Source organism: Pongo abelii, chromosome 14 (genome assembly GCF_028885655.2).
Source record: "Pongo abelii isolate AG06213 chromosome 14, NHGRI_mPonAbe1-v2.0_pri, whole genome shotgun sequence".
Classification (NCBI taxonomy): Eukaryota; Metazoa; Chordata; class Mammalia; order Primates; family Hominidae; genus Pongo; species Pongo abelii.
Window position 1 is genome coordinate 81,434,765 of NC_071999.2, and position 19,216 is coordinate 81,453,980.

A 19,216-nucleotide genomic window follows, 5' to 3' on the forward strand; every position below is an offset into this window, starting at 1 on the left:
AATAATTTTTGATGATTCAAAATTTAATTGGGTGTTCAGTATTTGCCAAGACTATATGTGTCTTTTCTCCATCTTGTAGTCCTTAGAATTGTAACTACTGACAAAATAAAACAGCGTTTTCCTTTAGTGACTCAATTTTTTAGAGGCTACTTTGTGTGTTATTCAGAGTATTGTTTTTTCCTCAGCTTATTTCCGTGTTTGCACATGTACTTGAAAGTTTAGGGTGGAAAAGGAATGCTAATCCATTGTATGTCTGTCGCTTCTAAGTAATAGCTTTGAACCTTCTGATGAGGGAAGTGTTAATTAACTCATTATTGGGAGACATCATTTATCTTTTCTATTTCCTTTACCTGTATCTCTTACTTCCCTTGGCTGACCAAATTGAGAGTAGGTTGTGCTATTATTAATTCCAGAAACTGTATTTTTTTAAAATGTACTTTCTCTTATGAAACCTGTAATATAAAAATGGTATGTGATATGAACAGGTTAACTGAATGACCTGGCCAAAGTCACCAGTGACTCAAATAGGTGGAGCAGAAATTTATGATACTCTTCCTCCTGCCAGACTTTCCTGACATTTTATATGTTGCCTCAGCTCATAATGGCCTCTAATTTATGTCATTTAAAGATCAAATTTCAAAATACAAGTTACTATAAGTCAGTGCTGAGCTAGTGGTCACAAACTGCAAATAATTTCTTGATTTATACTTTCCAGAATTATGTTCCTATTCAGTAATGCTGCAGTTACTAGTTCTTCTATGCATTGCAAGAATGCCACCGGTAACAGAAATATAGAAATACCTTGTTAATAGGGAACAACTAGAAGAATTAATTTGCAGTTGTTATTTCTTATAAACTTAATTCTTTTCTGGCTCCTCAGCTAGTGATTAAGAAAAAAATCACGTAGACATGAAGGGAGAAAGCTTTGCTTTTACTTGGCTTTCTGTGTACAAATCAGAAATTAGGTATCATGGAATAATTGTTCTAGGAAATTGAGTTGAGAGAATGGTATTATTAACTATATTAACTAACTTGCCTAATGATCTTTGTGTGTAGAAACGATGAAAACAGAAAAACATCTTTGTTCACCAAACTAGATCTTCATAAGCCACTGTTTTGTAATTTTGAATCCTGTTGAACAACATTCTGTAGGTTATTAAATCAAGACTTTTGTCTTTTTTTATTTCCAGCAAACTCAAGTGTATATATAAGTCTTTGGAATGTTGAAGGAGTGACATTCCACAGGCTTCAGATTTTTTTTTTTTTTTTTTTTTTTTGCTGCCCATTGTGCTAAGGAGACCAGTAAATTAAGAATGTTTAATGATTTCTCCTTTATTTGCTTTCTTTTTGGAGCTCTGTTACAGAATAAAAAATTATTTCTTGTGGATGGGTTTTTGAATAGGAAAATCAGTTTCAAGATACTGTTCTCTGACAGTGATTAATGATTAACCAAGCTAACATTAATAGAAAAGCATTTTTATAGTATTAAATTTCTACATGACCTGGCACAGTGTCAGTGAACAAATCAAGAAAAAAGAATTATAATAATCTAGATTTAGAAGCAAAATTGTACTCAAGTTTCAGTTGTCAAAGCCGAGTTTCTTTTTTATAGAGTTGGGAGACATAGATATCTTTACAATGTCTTTCATATTAACTTAAACTGGTTCTGTTTAATCTAAAATACTAGATTCTGAGGTAACTTAGTTAATTTGGGGGAGTTCTGGTACATTGAATTTAATGTTTGCCCAGTCATTCTGCTGCGGTAATAAAGCAATCAATTATGGACTTCAATGAGTTACCAATAAAAACTAGTTGACTATTTGTATGAGTCCACCTCACCTTTTAAATGTGGCAAAATAATATGATTTTGAAGCTACCTTTAAAAATGATCAGTTTGAGAAAACAATCAATGAAAACTATTAGTAGAAAATAGTATTCTTTGGGTGAAGTGAGATAAATTATGATGAAGAGATTCTTAAACTGGCAATTGAAACAGAACCAAATATTACTTTTCTTTAATGTGAAACTAACTCTTTGAAGGATGGCTTTGGATATAGAAGTGGGTCTGTGTCCACACGTAAAGGATATAGACTATGGAGAACCACTCACCGTTGTGTGTGGTGCTCTTCTTTGTCTCTAGACTTGATGTCTTGGTTATTTGCTTTCTGATGGGCTGTTGGCTCTCTGTATAACACATTGAGGGGAGGGAATAGTTATATATGTGATTTTTGAGAATGCTAAAAAAAAAACTGATATTGGCATCTTGTAATTGCATCTGTTATTTGTTTACTTTCAGTTTGATTAATAAGCTTAAACCTGGTGTCATTAAGAAGATCAATAGACTGTCTACACCAATAGCAGGATTGGTAAGTAGTAAATTATCTTCACAACCAAATTTATTTGTCTTTGAAATGTAAAGAAGTGGGCATAGGCAGGTTTTTGTATCTGCAATTACCATTGAAATTAGGTTATGGTTTTTTTGTTGAAGCAAAGTGTGTTTGGTGATGTCCTCCTTTTATCTGTAGTTCCTTTCTCTGTTTCCCTTTTGCCTGGAGGCTTTTATTTTATTTTTTAATTGTTTGTTGGTTTTGATGTTTGTGCCCTCAAACTTCATATGTTTCCTTTCTTGGCTTATTTCTTCCACAAATGGCATTTGTTCAGGGTCACCTTCTGAAGCTCAGCCCTGTGTGCGCTGTTTGCTGGCTACCACAATGGTGGCCCAGACTGCGAGATGTGCACCAGTTGTTATGTTTCTGCCACATGATGCTTGTGCATTACCCTCAGCCAGCACACAGATCCTAAATACATTTCCAAAATAGTCAAGGCCTGCTAGCTCTGTTACTTTATGTAATAGGTTTCCCACCAAAGTCCTGTGTGAGGCTGCACAAGTCTCTGTCTTTCTCTTTGCCACAGTGATATTACCCATAAAATGAATGTGATGGTTCTGTAGGTTCTAACTTTCAAATCAGGATTTTGTGTATAAAATATACCCCACACTGTCCCAAGGTAGCTACTCAGACGGGGTAAGACATTTCAGAGGACAATAATAGTGTGGGGCTCTGTCTGTGGGAATAATTTACAATCAAATACAAATAATGGATAATTTTTAAAATGTTAGAAATCCTTAAAAATCAATGCAATGATAGGAGTCAGTTAAATCAACTTCAGAAAACTCTGAAGTTTAAGATAACTAATAGTTAGAATGTAAACACAAACCTTACTATTTTTAGACTATTCATGCTGTTTATAGTGCATTCAGGAAACTTCTGTTTGACCACTCATGTGTTTACAGATGTTAAAGGCATGGGTAATTAAAGTTAGCAATACCAAAATTTCTGGATTTGCGGAAGTTATGAAAATGTCATTAAATTCTTGATAAGGGTGTTGGTTGCAGAGTGCTTCTCAGAAAATATCTGTCTAGGAGAGAAGGAATGAAAAGTTTTTAATAATTTTATTTCAAAATAAAATACACATAAAGTTCCCAGAGCAGCTGGGCTCAAATATTAATTCCTTCCTTCCTACCAAGTTGCCTCCATTCTATATCTATCATTAATAGACAGCTGACCTAATAATTTTAGTGGTTTCAAATTATATAGGCCGGGCGCGGTGGCTCACGCCTTTAATCCCAGCACTTTGGGAGGCCAAGGCGGGCGGATCACAAGGTCAGGAGATCAAGACCATCCTGGCTAACACGGTGAAACCCCGTCTCTACTAAAAATACAAAAATTAGCCAGGCGTGACTGCGTGTGCCTGTAGTCCCAGTTGCTGAGGAGGCTGAGGCAGGAGAATGGTGTGAACCCGGGAGGTGGAGCTTGCAGTGAGCCGAGATCACGCCACCGAACTCCAGCCTGGGCGACAGAGCGAGACTCTGTCTCAAAAAAAAAAAAATTATGTGTGTGTGTGTGTGTGTGTGTGTGTATACATACAGAGCTGTACAATTTAAATATTTCTACCTAAGTTTTATCTGTACTTTTCTAAAAATCATTCTCATGCTGTGACTCTATTTGTCCCACCCCTACTCATCCCCTCTTCAGGAGGAGAGGGAAGGTTTGTAGGACCCTGGAGCTTGTGAGCCCTTTCCAAAAATGGGAGAACACCTAAGATTGGTCGGTTCTGTGTGTATATGTATACGTATACACACACACACACACACAATTTTCTACTAGTAATAAAGTGAGTCAGAAGAGGTTTGTTATTTAAGGAATAAAATGAAAAAAATTTAGTTTTTGAAGTCTTTTTAAAAATTTTTTTGAGATGGAGTCTTACTCTGTCGCTAGGCTGGAGAGCAGTGGGGCGATCTTGGCTCCCTGCAAACTCCGCCTTCTGGGTTCAAGTGATTCCCCTGCCTCAGCTTCCTGAATAGCTGGGACTACAGGCGCACGGCACCACACCCAGCTAATTTTTTTTTTTTTTGGTATTTTTTTTAGTAGAGACGGGGTTTCACGTTGGCCCGGATGGTCTTGATCTCCTGACCTCGGGATTTGCCCGCCTCAGCCTCCCAAAGTGCTGGAATTACAGGCATGAGCCACTGCGCTTTCTAGGAGGAAATATTCAGTTTAATAAAACAAATAAGCTTTATATAAAAATGACTTATAAAGTATCTTATTATTATATAATATACTTTTAATAGTAAATTTCAATAGCATTGAAAACAAATGGCTTGAATTAAATAGCTTATTGCTTTAATTTAAAATTGTCATTTCTTGGATCAATTACATGCATTTTAAAGCAAATTAGACTTTGATCTCAAACACCCTGCATATTTGGAATGCTCGAATTGTAGTGGTTTGTTGTTGTTGGCCAGTGGAGGTTTTATTCAATTTCCTGATTGTATGATTATATGAAAGCACAAATGTATTTTATTTTTAAATTCAAAGATCTCTCCAAGTATTTCTATTTCAAGCATCAGAAATTCTATCTAGTTTAGATTTTATCTTTAGAAATTAAAGTGAACTGTATTTCTGGTATATTAAATAGGACTATTTTTCGAATACAGGACACTGAGCATTTTCGATTGGCTATAGGAGCATAAGAGTGACCACAGCTGCAGAATTGGGCTAAGCTCAGTTGGTTTAAAGTTGTCATCATGCCTCACTTGACTCCTTCTGATGCCTGTTTGTCAGGATGGTTATATTAAAACTTCTCAAAGCCTTAATTCCAAGTATGAATTAGGGCTCCAGCAGATGCCTGGAAGGGTTGTTATGAGGACTAAAAGGGTAATATACAGCTAGTCTGACATGCAGATAGTCAAAGAATGTTTTTCAAATAAATAATTGAATGCCTACTAGGTTGAAGATTTTTCTAGTTTACAACTGTGTATCAGAGGAACAAAGGAGTCACAAACCATGACCTCAAAGAGTTTACATTCTAGTGAAGGAGGGGAGACAAGGCAAATAAATTAGCAAACAAGCAAGAAAGCACCACGTAATAAATGTGCCACAGAGCATTACAGTGGACTGTGACATTTGTTGCACGTCCATGAGCAGTTGTAGGGGAACTATGAAGACTGACCTCTAAGGATTCCTTGAAGAGGAGGATGTTAGAAGCCTTAGTTGACACTTCCAGAAGAAGAATGAATAATCCGAGCCAGACTTGTCATACTAGCCATTTTTGTGTTCACAGCATCTAGCATAGTGACTGATACATATAGGAGATCAAAGGTTTTTTAAAGAAATGAATGAACAAAATTTCCATTGTGAAAAATAATAAATTCTAGAATTGGGTCTTTGATGGGATAGTGCTATAGGTTGAATTGTGCCCCCCCCACCCAAAATAAATATATTGAAGTCCTAAACCCCAGTACCTTAGAGAGTGACCTTATTTGGGAATAGAGGTGTTGGAGATGATATAACTAGTTATAATGAGCTCATACTGGGGTAAGGGAGGGCCCCTAATCTTAATATGACTGGCGTCCTTCTAAAAAGATGGCCTGTGAAAACACAGACACACAGGAAGAATGCCATATAAAGACAGGATTGGAGTGATGCATCTACAAGCCAGAGAACACCTATGATTGCTGGCAAATCATAGATTTCATAGGGAGCGTGGCTTTGCTAACACCTTGATTTTGGACTTCTAGCATCCAGAACTGTAAGACAAAAAATCTTTGTTGCTTTAAGCCACCTGGTTTTTGGTACTTTGTACCAAAACGAACAAAGTACCAAGTACAGCTCTAGGAAATTAATACAGATAGGTACATGTTTTAGTTAATATCTTTTTTTTGTTTTTTTTTAAAAAAACTTTTTACTTTGAAATAAATATAGATTCACAGGGAACTACAAAAAAAAAATGGTACAAAAAGGTCCTCTGTACCCTTCACCCAGTTTTCCCCATTTCCAGCAGAATTTCTTTGGTGTCTCTTAGTTGAGGTTCCCAAAGAGGAATCTGAATGGATTCCTTTTCTTTGAAGGCTGCAGATATCCCAGGTCACTGGCCAGCCTGTGGATGAGTTCCATAAGAAGACAGTTGTCTTGGCCAAATGAGCTGTGGTCAGGAGTGTTGTTTTTTTTTGGCCCATTCAGTTCAGGTTGAGGTGGGTACTGTGAAGGAGGTTTGTGTAAGGTGGATACACCAAGGCAATTCAAATATAGTAAAAATTTCTGTGTAAGGGTTTAAGCTGAATTGTTATGGTGTTCCACACCCCATCTTCCATTACTCCTTTCTTACACCCTTTGCTATAGCTATGCTTTTCATCCAAGTAACCTCAGCTACCATGTGTATTTGGCTTCGGTGTCAGGGCAATGGATTTACCTTTTGCATATGGACCTGTGGGAAAACCATAGAAGATATCCCTTGAGCAATGGCAATACAGAGAGAGATGTTTAGATGGTTTGGAAATATATTGAATGCTTTGCTTGAAACATTCATGCAATTATTTTTTCTTTGGGAGGACAGTAACCATGTTTTCCTAGATTTTTTTCTTTTTTTTTATGCTGTATGTTATTTTTAAATTATTATTATTATTATTATACTTTAAGTTTTAGGGTACATGTGCACAATGTACAGGTTAGTTACATATGTATACATGTGCCATGCTGGTGTACTGCACCCATTAACTCGTCATTTAGCATTAGGTATATCTCCTAATGCTATCCCTCCCCCCTCCCCCCACCCCACAACAGTCCCCAGAGTGTGATGTTCCCCTTCCTGTGTCCATGTGTTCTCATTGTTCAATTCCCATCTATGAGTGAGAACATGCAGTGTTTGGTTTTTTGTCCTTGCAATAGTTTACTGAGAATGATGATTTCCAATTTCATCCATGTCCCTACAAAGGACATGAACTCATCATTTTTTATGGCTGCATAGTATTCCATGGTGTATATATGCCACATTTTCTTAATCCAGTCTATCATTGTTGGACATTTGGGTTGATTCCAAGTCTTTGCTATTGTGAATAGTGCTGCAATAAACATACGTGTGCATGTGTCTTTGTAGCAGCATGATTTATAGTCCTTTGGGTATATACCCAGTAATGGGATGGCTGGATTTTTTTCTTATAGAGATAGGGCTTTTCTCACTTGGCTGAGTTTAATTTTGTAAAGAAATACATGTTCTCTATCTCTTCTTTCTGTTCTTCCCAAAGCCATGTTTTTTACAAAAATCTAAGCCAAGAGTTTGGATCTTCCAGAAAAACAGCTGGTGTTAAATGTGGGTATGTTCAAATCACTGAAACTCAAAACCAAAACTTTATTTGGGATTTTTTTTTTAAACCCAGTCTCAAAACAAAACCTTGAAAAACAGTTGAGATATCCTGATGGTAAGAAGAGCTATTGAACCAGAATAATGTTTACCATCTGGTATGTTAGTGTGCACAAAATATAAAATGTGTAGAAACATCAGGGAAGTCATTAACCCCAAGAGCTATAGTCAGCCTGGACCCCTCATGATTTATTTGCATTTAGCTAAAGCAAGTTTTCTCAGCCTTGGCACTGTTGACACTTTGGCCCGATAATTCTTTGTTGTGGAGTTCTGTTGTGTGCATTGTGGAATCTTGAGCAGTATCCCTGGCCTCTACTCACTAGATGCCATTCCCCCATTTGTGACAGTTAAAAATATCTCTTGACATTGCCAGTGACTCCCGTGGGATAAAATCATCCCTGATTAAGAATTACTGGGCTAAAGAATTAAGAAATTAAACACTGCCCTTTACACAGGCTCTTTGGCTCGCTGACTGTAGATTTGATTACCTACTCATGCTTTCCATTTTAATTTCCCTTTGAAAAGCAAAAATATTCCAGAAAATTTGGTTTGAGTCAAATTCCTCTGAATGTCTGTGTCAATCAGTGGGCTCAGTGGGAAAATCCTCAGTATATTCACGTTTGTGTAAAAAATATGTGCTGAATGTTCAATTCCCACCTATGAGTGAGAATGGACACAGGAAGGGGAACATCACACTGTGGGGACTGTTGTGGGGTGGGGGGAGGGGGGAGGGATGGCATTGGGAGATATACCTAATGCTAGATGACGAGTTAGTGGGTGCAGCGCACCAGCATGGCACATGTATACATTTGTAACTAACCTGCACATTGCGCACATGTACCCTAAAACCTAAAGTATAATAATAATAAATTTAAAAAAAAGTGCTGATTTGAGCATCTTTCAGATTACTTTCAGGAGTAGAATGTGTAAGGCATGACCATAGAGGATGGGAAGATTGTCTCCTCATTCAGGAGTGCTGTAGAAAGCAGGAAATGGGCAGCGATGCCAGCTAGCTTAAGCTGTTGGATGTGTCAGTTTCCCTTGCCTTCGTAATGGCAAAGGAAATAAGAAATAAAAGGCAAGTCTATGCATCCCTTCTTACTGCTATTTTCTGGAAAGTTTTTAATGGCTAATGTTCTTGTACCTGTGTGAAATTACTTCTGACTCTTTCATCTTTACTCTCCTACACACTTCCCCTCACTCTCCCACAGCAAAATAGTGTGACCTGCTCTATGTGGCGATCACTGCTGACACATCGGGTTGTTCCTTTCCAGCAGCAATAGAAAATTCACCTGAGGAATCTGCTGTACAATTTAAATATTTCTACCCAAGTTTTTTCCTGTACTTTTCTAAAAATCGTTCTCATGCCATGACTCTGTTTGTCCTATCCCCACTTACTCCCTCTTCAGGAGGAGAGGGGAGGTTTGTGGGACCCTGGAGCTTGTGAGCCCTTTTCAAAAATGAAAGTAAGAGGTGAGACCTCAAGACATAGTGCTTTTTTGGGGAAAAAGCCCACTTCTCTTTTCTCTTCTTTCTCATCTAAGTTGAAATAACATAAAAAGTACAAATATAATTACTGTTTTCATTCAAGGGTAGCACTTTTCTGGGTAGGAGGCAAGAATGAATTTTGTATGGTGAAGAGAAAATACTTAAGGAATATTAGAATGTGGCTTGGATGAGTTACAGGAATAAGCAGACAGTATGTGCCTTGCTTGAAAGAGTGGTGATACGGAGGGTTGCTCTGTGCTGGGTCAAACCCCATGTGTGTCTCAGAGGGAGTATCTCTCTAGTGGTAATAAGCAAGACAGACATTTGTGAGTATGTTTGGATGCTGAAGTATACAAAACACTGGGGCTGGGTTTGGTCACTCACGCCTGTAATCTCAGCCCTCTGGGAGGTCAAGGCGGGAGGATTGCTTGAGCTCAAGAGTTTGAGGCTACAATGAGCTATGATTGCATCACTGCACTCAAGCCTGAGTGACAGAGTGAGGCCCCATCTCTTTCAATAAATAACGTAAATTAAAGAAGCAAAACACTGATATAAGCAACAACATGGGAAGAGATGGGAAGGTGGTATTGTAGAGCTAGTTTAAAATAACCACTTAAAGGTAAGATCATTAGTGTCTCTGTTCTCTTCTGGAATTTTAGTGCTGATTTTGTAGATTTGTTTGAGGAGAATATCTACCTAGAAAATTTAAGAAAGGTTTCTGCTGGGTGAATTCTGTGTGACTCCCTCGTCCTTGCCTGCTTACATGCCTAGTCACTAACAGCAGTATTGGTACTGAGCTGATTCTGGCTGTCATGACCTCCATCATCAGATGGATGTAAACAGCCTCTGCAACTTAAGGAAGATGTGGAGGGGCAACACTGAAGTCCCCTCCTGTAGCAAGGATCTGGAACAACTTCTGCCTCAAGTCTGCTTTTGTTTTTTGGTACATTAGATAAATATTGAAGTCTGTATATTTCTGTAAATTATCATGGTCTTTAACTTTTATTTATTTTTCACCTATCAGTGTATTGGAGCAATTTCATATCTATTGCATCAGACCTTGGTATTTCATTGAGTTAAAAGATATTTGATTTTTAACTTTTTCTTTCATTTCCTGATAGTGAATGTTAAAGGATATCAATAAACTTGATGATATTGTGGTTCTTTATTAAAACTACATTGAATAAATATTTTTATTTCAAAGGGAGGGTGAGCCACTGTCACAATTTGTGACATAATGCCTCAAACACTAACATTTAAACATTCTTATTTTACTAGTTTGTCAATCTCATCAATTTCCTTAAAAACAAAACACCAATAACAAAAACATGGAGTATTTTTTTTCTAAGTAAAGACATAGGAGAGTACTATAGTATTACCATTATCAATGTATTATTCTACTTGTGTAAGAATTTATAGCATAAAACTTAGCCATTTACTAAAAATAAGGTCAGTTTACACTGATGTTTTCAAAAGGAAACTTCTGGCCATTGTCCTTGATGAACATCGATGCAAAAATCCTCAACAAAACACCAGCAAACTGAATCCAGCAGCACATCAAATAGCTTATCTACCATGATCAAGTAGGCTTTATTGCTGGGATGCAAGGTTGGTTCAACATAGGCAAATCAATAAAAGTAATTCATCACATAAACAGAACTAAAGGCAAAAACCACACGATTATCTCAATAGATGCAGAAAAGCAAGCCTTTTGATAAAATTCAACACTGCTTCGTGTTAAAACTCTCAATAAACTAGGTAGAGAAGGAATATACCTCAAAATAATAAGAGCCATCTGTGACTAACCCAGAGATGACATCATACTAAATTGGCAAAAGCTGGAAGCGTTGCCCTTGAAAATTGGTACAAGACAAAGATACCCTCTCTTACTACTCCTACTCAACATAGTATTGGAAGTCCTGGCCAGAGCAATCAGTCAAGAGAAATAAGTGGCATCCAAATAGAAAGAGAGGAAGTCAAACTATTCCTGTTTGCAGACGACTTGATTCTATAACTAGAAAACTGTATAGTCTCGGCCCCAAAGCTCCTTAAGCTGTTAAACAACATCAGGTAAGTTTCAAGATACAAAATCAATGTACAAAAATCTAGCATTCCTATATGTTAACTACAGTCATGCCTAGAGCCAAATTAGGAACACAGTCCCATTCAGAGTTGCCACAAAAAGAATAAAATATGAAGGAATACAGCTAACCAGGGAGGTGAAAGATCTCTGCAATGAGAACTACCAAACACTGCTTAGAGAAATCAGAGGTGACACAAATAAATGGAAAAACATTTCATGTTCATGAATTAGAAGAATCAAAATCATTAATATAGCCATACTGCCCAAAGCAAATTATAGATTTAATGCTATTCTTATCAAATTACCAATGACATTCTTCACAGAACTGGAAAAACATTTTTTAATATGAAACCAAAAAAGCCCCAATAGCCAGGGTAGTTCTAAGCAAAAAGAACAAAGCTGGAGGCATCATACTACCTGACTTCAAACTACTACAGGGCTACAGTAGCCAAAACAGCATGTTACTGGTACAAAAACAGACACATAGACCGATGGAACAGAATAGAGGGCTCTGAAATAAGGCTGCACACTTACAGCCATCTGATCTTTGACAAAGCTGACAAAAACAAGCAATGAGGAAAGGACTCCCTATTCAATAAATAGTGCTGGTATAACTGGCTAGTCGTATGCAGAAGATTGAAACTGGAACTTTTCCTTGTACCATATACAAAAATTAACTTGAGATGGACTAAAGACTTAAATGTAAAACCACAAACTATAAAAATCGTGGAAGACAACCTAGGCAATAACATTCTGGACATAGGCACGAGCAAAAACTTCATGACAAAGATGCTAAAAGCAATCACAACAAAAGCAAAAATTGATAAATGGGATGTAATTAACCTAAAGAACTTTTGCACAGCAAAAGCAACTATCAACAGAGTAAACAGACAACCTACAGAATGGGAGAAAATTTTTGCAAACTGTGCATCTGACAAAGATCTAATATTCAGCATCCACAACAACTTAAACAAATGTACAAGAAAAAACAACCCCACTAAACAGTGGGCAAAGGACACGAGCAGACACTTTTCAAAAGAAGACATATATGCAGCCAATAGGCATATGAAAAGAAAGCTCAACATCACTAATCATTAGAGAAATGCAAATCAAAACCACAATGAGATATCGTTGCACACCAGTCAGAATGGCTATTACTAAAAAGTCAAAAAATAACACGTGCTGGTGAGGTTGTAGAGAAAAATGAACTGCTGGTGGGAGTGTAAACTAGTTCAACCACTGTGGGAAACTGTGTAGTGTTTACTCAAAGAGCTAAAAATAGATCTACCATTTGACCCAGAAATCCCATTACTGGGTATATACCCAAATCGTTCTATCATAAAGACACATGCACGTTATGTTCATTGCAGCACAATTCACAATAGCAAAGACATGGACTCAACCTAAATGACCATCAATGGTAGACTGGAAAAAGAAAATGTGGTACATATATAGCATAGAATACTATGCAGTCATAAAAAAGAATGAGATCATGTCCTTTGCAGGGATATGAGTGGAGCTGGAGGCCATTATCCTTAGCAAACTAATGCAAGAAAAGAAAACCAAATACCGTATGTTCTAACATATAAGTGGGAGCTAAATGATGAGAACACATGGACACAGAGGTGAACAACAGGGACTGAGGCCTACATGAGAGTGGAAGGTGGGAGGAGGGAGAAGATCAGAAAAAATAACAAATGAGTGCTAGGCTTAGTACCTGGGTGATGAAATAATCTGTACAACAAACCCCCATGACATGAATTTACCTGTATAACATACCTGCACGTGCACAAGTTAAAAAAAGAACAAAAACCCCACAAAAACACACTTAAAAAATGACATTTTTCAAGGTTGTGTATTAATTTAAGTAATTTTTTTGTAATGTCATTTTACTGGAACTTCTGTGGATCACCACCTGTAATTTGACATAGTTTGAGCTTATCCAATATGAATAAACTGAAGATGGTGCATTGCTGTCTTCAAGATAACAAATAGTTGGCAGTAAATATCTGAATGCCTTAACAGCGTCATGTAAATGGCATATAAATAAGTTCATTATGGTAGAGTTATTTATAATGTATTCTTAGGAAATTTCCCTGAGTCTCCTTGTCTGCCTATATCTCTTCCATTCCCAATTAAAGGTCAGTGTCACCCAGAAAGAAAACTTAACAATTTGGGGTCAACATTGTAGTTTTTTCCAATACCCTCATGACGTGGCACTGCCAATGAAGAAACTGCTATTTTATTTCTAGCATAATCTCTTAGTCATAACATTGGCACAAGTTTAAGAACACTTCCTAGAGTTCCAAAACCTGCCTGTTTTTAAATCTAAGATGAACATTTACTTGCCAAGTTTCAGCCTTGAGGGCAACTTTTTTTTTGAACGTTAATGAGTTAGAATTACTAAAGCAACCCTGTAATTAACTTGTAGAGGTAAAAATAATTGTTTCAGTATTTGAGTAGGATTGTATCATACATGACAGTTTCGTTCAGATAAACTTGGAATGTCTCCCCTTAGGTACCTTTTGTTATGTAGAAATTGAAAAGGGAAGAGCAAATGAAGTTGACAGGAAATAGAATCCAAGGTGTAAAACTGGTGTGAAGGCACTGGTCACCCAATTTATCTTAGGCCCATGACTGTGCTTCCCATCCTGAAAATATTTATTGAATACCTACTATGTGTCAGGCACTGTTTCAGGAACTTGGGACACAGCTATAAACAAGACAGAGTCACAGCTGTAAAAGAGACAGAGAACATTTCTCCCTCATGGGGCTGACATGCCATGGAGTGGGGGGTTGCAGGGAGCACAGCCTTGTCGACCAGAAACACAGTGCTCTAAAGCAACAGATCCATGTGCTGGTTCCCGTGGAAGAGTGCAGGAGAAATGCTAGAGGTGATGAAATGGCATATCAGCTCCAGATGCCAAAAATTACAGTGAAAAAATATATAATACCTTATCAGTTACCAATAGTTACACTGAAAAAACAATGTGAATAAAGAATGATTGAGTGTGTGTATGAGAAGCATTTTAGAGAGGGGCTCATGGACATCTTTCTGAGTTGACATTCGATCAGGAGCCTGGAGTGGGCCCTGGTGGGGTGAGTGGGAGGTTTCCAGACAGAGGAACAGAGAGAGAATCAGCAAGGAGGTCCTGAGGGTCTGAACAGAATGAGAAGAAGTAGTCACGTGAGGCTGTGAAGTCATCATGGGCTTTGTTGGGTAGGCTACATTTTACTTAAGGTATTGGGGGCTTTTGAGAACAATCTGTTGTTAGGTCATCAGTTGCCTGTGATGAAGGATGCACATATTTGTGACTATACTGAAAATGATGAATTGTACACAAATGGGTGAATTATATGGTATGTGAGTTTTATCTCAATGTAACAGTTTAATACAAAATCAATGGTTGCTATGTGAAAAATAAACTGAAAGAAATCAAGAAGATGAAGGAAAGCCAGTTGAACAATTTCAGTGGTTATGATGGTTAATCGTATGTGTCAACTTGACTGGGCCATAGGATGCCCAGATATATTCGTTCAGTCATTATTCCGGGTGTGTTTGTGGGGCTGTTATTGTATGAGATTAACATTTGAATCTGTAGACTGAGTAAAGCAGATTGCTTTCCCTACTGTGAATGGGCCTCATCCAGTCATGGAAGGCCTGACTAGAAAAAAAAGCCAACCCTCCTGCTAGCAAGAGGGAACTCTTCTGCCTGACTGCTGGAGTTTGAACTGAAACATTGGCTCTTCTTAAGTGTGGAGCCTGCTGCTTTTGAGACAGGAACTCACATCATTCCATTAGCTCTCCTGGTTCTTAGAGGAGGCTTGCAGCCTTAGAGAGTAAACTATACCATCAGCTCATCAGCTGACTGCAGATTTTGGGACTTCCTTGCTTCCGTGATTCCTTATAACAAATCTCTTTCAACATACATCCTATTGATCCTCTTTCTCCAGAGAACCAGACAAAAGCAGTAGTCCAGGCAAGAGGGAATGGTGGCAACAAGGGTCTCTGTGTGTATTGTTGAGATGTGGTCAAATTTTCCACGTTTTGATGGAAGAGTGTATAGGAGTTGCTAATGAATTGAGAGGGAATTGAGGGGTTTTTGCACCAGTAGTTTATTGAGTTAATAAATATGAGACAGAAGGTTGGTGGGGGTAGGGGAAAATCAAGAGAGAATCTGTGGAGGATGAAGCAAGTTGCAGAAGATCACAAATTGGTAAATATATATGTAAAAAAGAGTGATGTAGATTTTAAATGTTGTTCCCTGGCAGCATCATGGAAAAGATGGTAAAAGGGATAGTTTGTGATTATTAAGAAATGGGGTAATCACTGGAAGCCAGCCTTGTTCACCAGAAACAAAATGCTCTAAAGCAACAGATCAACGGGCCTGTCCCCATGGAGAGTATGGGAGACCCTCTAGAGGTGGTGGAATGGCCCACGGGTGGGTTTTGTTCCTCTTGTACAGTTTTTGTTTTTAAAATTTGAGTCAACATTTATTTATACTGAGATTTTTGATGCAATCCTTGTGTCTGGCTTGTATTGATGGCTCTGCCAACAATGGGTCTGCATTCCCCTAAAGTGACCATTATATGGGATGTCCTGTAGACGGGAGTTTCTGGCTTCCTTGGTCTCTTGTCATCTCGCTGACATTATGTTCATTTTATTTATTTATATTTTATTCATTTTTATTACCAGTTTTCTCCCTTTAGGCATCTTTTGTTAATTCCTGCAAGGTACCTGTCATCATGGCCTTAGTATTGTCAAGATGGGAAAAAGTGGACCAGATAATACTTTCTATAGGTGAAATCTTAAATAGTTGAGTAAACATGCTCAATTTCAAGAAGCCAAAATATTTAAATCCATGTAAACTTCAAGTGAGGTTTCTGGTAGTTGGCCTTAGGACTTTGTGCTTGCCCTGTTTACATTAAAAAAAAAAAAAAAAGATGGGATGAAAACCTGGCAAACATACTTAGTCCAGTTTGTACATGTTGAAGCAATAAAGTGTAGCTAATGTCCTAGATATAAAAATCTGGACTAAAAAATGATCTGGGTGGGCCTAAGTCTCCAAAAGAATATTTATCAGGGATAAATTTCAATGATATTTTAGCTGGAAAAAAAATCAGTTACGTGAGTCGAGGGTGGTTTTATATTGTCTACAAACTTAATCATGCATTTTAAGCCTTTATCCATGGCACCTCACTGATACTGTCACAGGGTTTACAATTCAGATTCTTCTCTATATCCAACTTACTTTTCTTCTAAATTTGACTAGCCCATGGCTCATTAAAGCTCACAGGTCATCTTCCTGTGAACAGTGATGTTGGTGTCACCAGGCTATTGCTGCCACACATGATCTCAGCTGATGGCCTAATACAGATGCTATAATGAAAAGCACCCACAGCCTGTAACACGAGAAGTTAGGCAAATTCTATCCACTCACTATATGCTGGAAACTGCCAATCACATTTTATCTTTTTTTCTCACTAAACTCTCACAATTACACATACTCTCATGAGATGAGCATTATCAGTGAGCCTTCGAGTGATGTTTAGCCACACCTGGAGTCCAGTATTTGAGATACAGATGCTTCATTCCAGGGAGGAGGACATAACCCACAGGCACTTGTCTTTAAGGTGCCATGGCAGTTGTGGTAGGTGGAATAATGGCCCCCAAGGATGTTCACATTGTAATCCATGGAAATAGTGAATATGTTACAAGGCAACGAAGAATTAGGTTGCAGATGGGATTGCGGTTGCTAATCAGTTGATCCTGAGATGGGGAGCATATCCTGCATGATCCAGGTGGGCTCTGTGTAATCCCAAGCATCCCTGTAAGAGGAAGAGGGAACGAGGAGAGAGAGAACCAGATAGATGGCTGAGTGAGGGAGCCTCATGTATAGGGACCAACTAGGAGAGCTAGTTGGGCACCTTGAGTTGCATCTCTGAGTATTTACCTATATATTGTAGTCATCAAATGTAGGTGTTATTTGGCAGATTACATGAGGCTGCTGACTTTGAAGATGGAGGAACAGGGTTATGAGCCCAGGAATGCAGGTGGCTTCTGGAAGCTGGAAAAGGCGAGGAACTGGATTCTCTCCTAAAAGGTGTAGCAGAAGTAACATAGTCCCAAGGGCACCTTGATTTTAAATCAGTGAGACTGATTTTGGACTTCTGACCTCCAGAACTGTAAGATAATAAAATTGTGTTGTTTTAAGCAACTTAATAGTGGCAATTTGTTATGGCAATAATAGGAGACTAATACAGTGGTTAAGAGCACAGATTCAATAATCTAACTGCTGGATTTGAATTCCAGCTCCATAACCTAATGTATGACCTTTGGCAAGTCACATAACCCCTTACACCTCAGTTTCCTCATGTGTGAAGTGGGAATGATAATAAGACTTCACATCGTTTTTTGGTAAGAATTTGAATAAGATAATTAGCATAAAGTGGTTCAGTATGTTACCTGGTATATCGTAAGAACTCAGTAAATATTGACTTAGGAAAATTAGCTATTAAGGGGAGGGTCAGTTGGGAATAACTGGAAAATGTCACATGAGGGACAATGGATGTTGAGGAAACAAAGGGCATCTAAAGAGAAGATGTGAGGTTGGAGTATGAGGCAAGAGAATTGTCTAAGTAGGGAAGGGGCTGTCATGGGAGGAAGATGAGATTTAGTTTGCATTACTAGGTAGGAAGATTTAGGATCAGTATTTTACAGTTACAGTGAGGGAGTCTTTAGACTGTCTTTTTTCTTTCTTTCTTATTTTTATTTATTTTTTTTGAGACAGGGTCTGGTTCTGTCACTCAGGCTGGAGTGCAGTGGCACGATCTTGGCTCATTGCAACCTCCTCCTCCTGGGCTCCAAGTGATCCTCCCATCTCAGCCTCTGGAGTAGCTGGGACTACAGGCACTGGCCCCCTGCTAATTTTTTAAGGTTTTTGTAGAGATGACGTCTCACTGTGTTGCCCAGGCTGGTCTGGAACTCCTGGGCTCAAGCAATACTCCTGCCTAGGCCTCTCAAAGTGCTGGATTAAAAGTGAATCAGCCTCATAAAACAGTGAGTCCCTGGGGCTGCAAATTTTTAAACAAAAGGTGATGATCCAGACTCATTATCTATATAAGTGATGCTAAAGATCGTTGGGACAGGTTGCACTAAAGGTGCCCCAATTTCTAGCCGGCTTTAAAGTTTTACCATGTAGTGTTCCTTGTTAAATACGTGTTAGTGCTTCATAAAATATGCATTTTAGCGTTACAGTGACATTTTTTCTTAAAGCAATTACTTATTTATTTTGCTTTGGAACATGGATAACTTGAGAATGGAACTTCAGCATCTATTTCAGCACTTTGGAAAAAAAGAGTAGGTGAGTTTTAGAATTATCTCATTTTTGATGTAAAGTTTAATTTGATGAATCATATGCAAGACTGTCACTTAATTCATACTGCAGTTTGCCACAGCCTGTTACTGCTTTATGTAGTTAATTGTAACCCGAGTAGATGAAGCATTTCAACTAGCCTTTACCAGAACACTCAGCCCTCCCTCCCTGACCTGCTGCTGCCCTAACTTGCCGGCTCAGCTCTGTCTCGTTGGTTTGGCTGTTGCTCCAGCTCTGCCAAATGGTGCTGGCATTGTTATCCTACTGGGCCCACAGTGTCTCTTGGCAATTCTTTTAAGCTCTCCTAGTTGGTTCCTATTTTTACTTTCATATGTTACAAAACTTTACGGCTCTCCTTGTCCTTAGTTCCTTTGTTATCAGCAAATGGCTGAGCCCTCACCTGCACCTTTTTTTTTTTGGAGAGAAATTGGTTCTCCAAGGAAAAATTTTAAAAAATGGCTGAGACTGACTGCTTATTTTCTTCACAAATAACTATTGACGTTGGATCTCTGAGTGTTTGCCTATATATTATAGTCATAAAATGTAGGTGTTACTTGGCAGAATACATTTA

The 19,216-nt window shown here is 38.1% G+C and overlaps 1 protein-coding gene across 50 annotated transcripts in view; it reads left to right on the forward strand.

The window, feature by feature from the left end:
• The window catches only part of LMO7 (LIM domain 7), a 229,217-nt gene that overhangs the window by 102,439 nt on the left and 107,562 nt on the right, over window positions 1–19,216 (forward strand). For all 50 annotated transcript variants that reach the window (XM_063714955.1, XM_063714961.1, XM_063714960.1 and 47 more), the window contains one exon: window positions 2,297–2,366. In XM_063714955.1, coding sequence (XP_063571025.1) covers window positions 2,297–2,366 — 70 coding nt within the window. The remainder of the gene's footprint in view (window positions 1–2,296; window positions 2,367–19,216) is intronic.